General features: G+C 38.1%; 1 protein-coding gene across 1 annotated transcript in view; it reads right to left on the bottom strand.

Annotated features, from left to right (window-relative positions):
* Positions 1-2,055, bottom strand: part of LOC104738080 (SNF1-related protein kinase regulatory subunit beta-1-like) — a 3,113-nt gene extending 1,058 nt beyond the window's left edge. The window contains exons 1-4 of the mRNA XM_010458316.1: positions 1,779-2,055; positions 476-586; positions 205-383; positions 9-102 (exon numbers count right to left, since the gene is read on the bottom strand). Coding sequence (XP_010456618.1) covers positions 9-102; positions 205-383; positions 476-586; positions 1,779-1,982 — 588 coding nt within the window. The 5' untranslated portion in view covers positions 1,983-2,055. The remainder of the gene's footprint in view (positions 1-8; positions 103-204; positions 384-475; positions 587-1,778) is intronic.

Below are 2,590 nucleotides of genomic sequence, written 5' to 3'. Positions count from 1 at the left end.
ATGTATTTGGATTCACCGTCGACAATCACCTTGTAGTGGTATATGCCAGATGGAAGAACAAAGAGAATTGAGTGGTCTTTTCCAGACTTCTGTAGCTTCTTCCTAAAGAATGTAAATATATATATATGCTTAGTACTCATATTAACATATACAAATGTACAGAAAGCTCGAGAACAAATTCTCGAGAAACATATCAACCTATACCTTGATCTCCAATTGTCCCATGATCCTTCCACCGCCACATCATTACCTCCCTGGTTCCATGTAATGATCGTTGGGATTCCTTGCTCTGCGGGATAATCAAAAACTCTTGGAGATTGGTTCCATTGGATGTTATTAGGAGAAGGAGGGGCGTTTGCCCTCTGCAATGGAGCCACGGGAACCTGAGGTAGTAAGCACATAAATTTTAAGCTGACAGATTTGTCAAAACAAAGTGCGAGAAAAACTGGCGAATGTTATACAACATTATATCTACCATCTGACACGAAATGCAGCCATTAGGTACACATGTTATGCCTAAACAATGGAAGAGGTGACGCATAGGTGAGCAAATGTTGTAAGAAGTTAGGTGGAATAACAATGTGCGCTGAAAAGAAAAGGAGTGGAACAATGAATATAGCAAGCAATAGAATGATATATTTACTATAATCTAGACATGACCTGATTACCATAAGATATCTGACTAATCCCACCAACCGGTATAAACCAGGTCAATCTAAAAGGTGCAATGAATCATTCACATTTCGAAATGCAGCAATTTAAAAGGTGCAATGAATCATTCACATTTTCCTCCCTTTCAAAATGAAAGCAAAGGAACATTACACAGAAGACTCACGTTGAGACATACCAATCAACAAAACGGTATCAACTAATAGTAATGGCCGGAGAGCAGGAGGAAAATCATAATCAGCAATAGAAACCTAGAGCACAAGGATTATCATCCAATCTGGCTGGTATAAACCTTTCTAAACTAGGCATGATATAACCAAGACAACAAATAAGAACTTCCCTGAAAGCAGATTTGCCAGGAAGACTAAGCCTCTCACTTTGCCAAAACGAAGGGGGAGAGAACGACTTGTTTACTTCTTACCAGAACTTTTGACATCTCAAGAACCAACAGACAAATCCGAGTCAAGTCCAAATCCATTATACAAAAGATTCCACTCACAAAAGTGCTTAGACTCAGCAAAAAAATCTCTCTTCACAGATACATTACACAAAAGATTCACTAGGGAACATCAAGACTCAAGAAATCATGACCGGAATAGAGAGCGGCAGGAAAAAACAACAGCTAAAACACCTAATTAACATATCAAAAACAGGTAGAAACTTTTCCACAGTATGCATTATCTCAAGATACTTTAACAAAGATAACCAAAACAAAAAACAAAAAGAGATTCCTTAGTACAGAATCTCTAAACCCCTCTAAAGAAAAAGCCTTAAGAACAAGAAATCCAAACCTTTCCCAGCTGAAAATCCTAAGGAAGAACAAATCAAAGTATACAAAATAGAGTTCAGTCATAAAAAAAAGGTTGAAGCTTTTGTTCTAATAATCCAAAGGCGAATCGAAAACGAAGAAATGTCTCAATTAATGAGACATATGAAAAGTCAAGTGAATATTCTTAAAACTCAACCACCAAATCAGAAGGAAGAGACTCTTGGAACGAAAACTTCCAACAATGTTTCAATTAAATCATCCAAACATCAACAAATTCAACGATTAAAACACACAGAGATAGAGAGAATCTCGAGAGAGAGAGAGAGAGAGAGAGGGAAACCTGAGGAGCGAATAAGAAAGGAGATGGAGATCGAGCGGGACTTCCGGGAGGAGAACTGCTCATAGAGTCTGAAGAAGGACGACGATGACGACTGCGTGCAGAAGGATCGCCGCCGTTGGATCTCGCCGAAGATGAGGTGACATCTGCACCACCACCGCTAGTGACGGCGGCGGCGTCGTCTTCTTTGCCGTTGGCATTTCCCATCTGAAAACCCCAAATCAAATAAGTGAGAGAGAGAGAGAGACGGAGAAGAGAGAGAGAGAGAGAGAGAGAGAGACGGAACCAGACGTGAAGAAAAATGGAGGGAGGACGAAGGAGGGGAGAGGAGATAATATAAAAACGACCCTGAGGTTAGGAGTTAATTACGAGGAATGCCATCGGTAGTGTAAAGAGATTTGCATAAAAAAGGGCTCTGAGAAATTATTAAATCCGTACCAAATGGATAAACGAGTGACTTGGCGTCCAAAATGTTGATAATTATCCTCTTTTTTTTTTTTTTTTTCTTGTATGATATTATTGCAATCATTTGAGAATGAACTTATTCATCTTTTAGGATAATTTGTTTGTTTTTTTTTTTTTTAACAGCTAGTTGCATTAAAAACTTGTAATGTGATTCTCTTGAAAGATAGATATAAGAAATTGGAGAACATAAATTATAAATAGAAAATTGGAAAAGAGATTTTCTTTAGCTAAACGATCAGCCACCATATAATATGGTCCATATTGCATATTCGTAAAGTTCATCGGAAAGTCACAGAAATAAACGTTTGCTTCCAATGATTGATATGATATCTGACACTCCGTCGGAACTA

This window comes from Camelina sativa, chromosome 13 (genome assembly GCF_000633955.1).
Source record: "Camelina sativa cultivar DH55 chromosome 13, Cs, whole genome shotgun sequence".
Taxonomy (NCBI): Eukaryota; Viridiplantae; Streptophyta; class Magnoliopsida; order Brassicales; family Brassicaceae; genus Camelina; species Camelina sativa.
The sequence above is the reverse complement of the archived record's forward strand: the minus strand, read 5'-3'. Positions and strand labels throughout refer to the sequence as shown.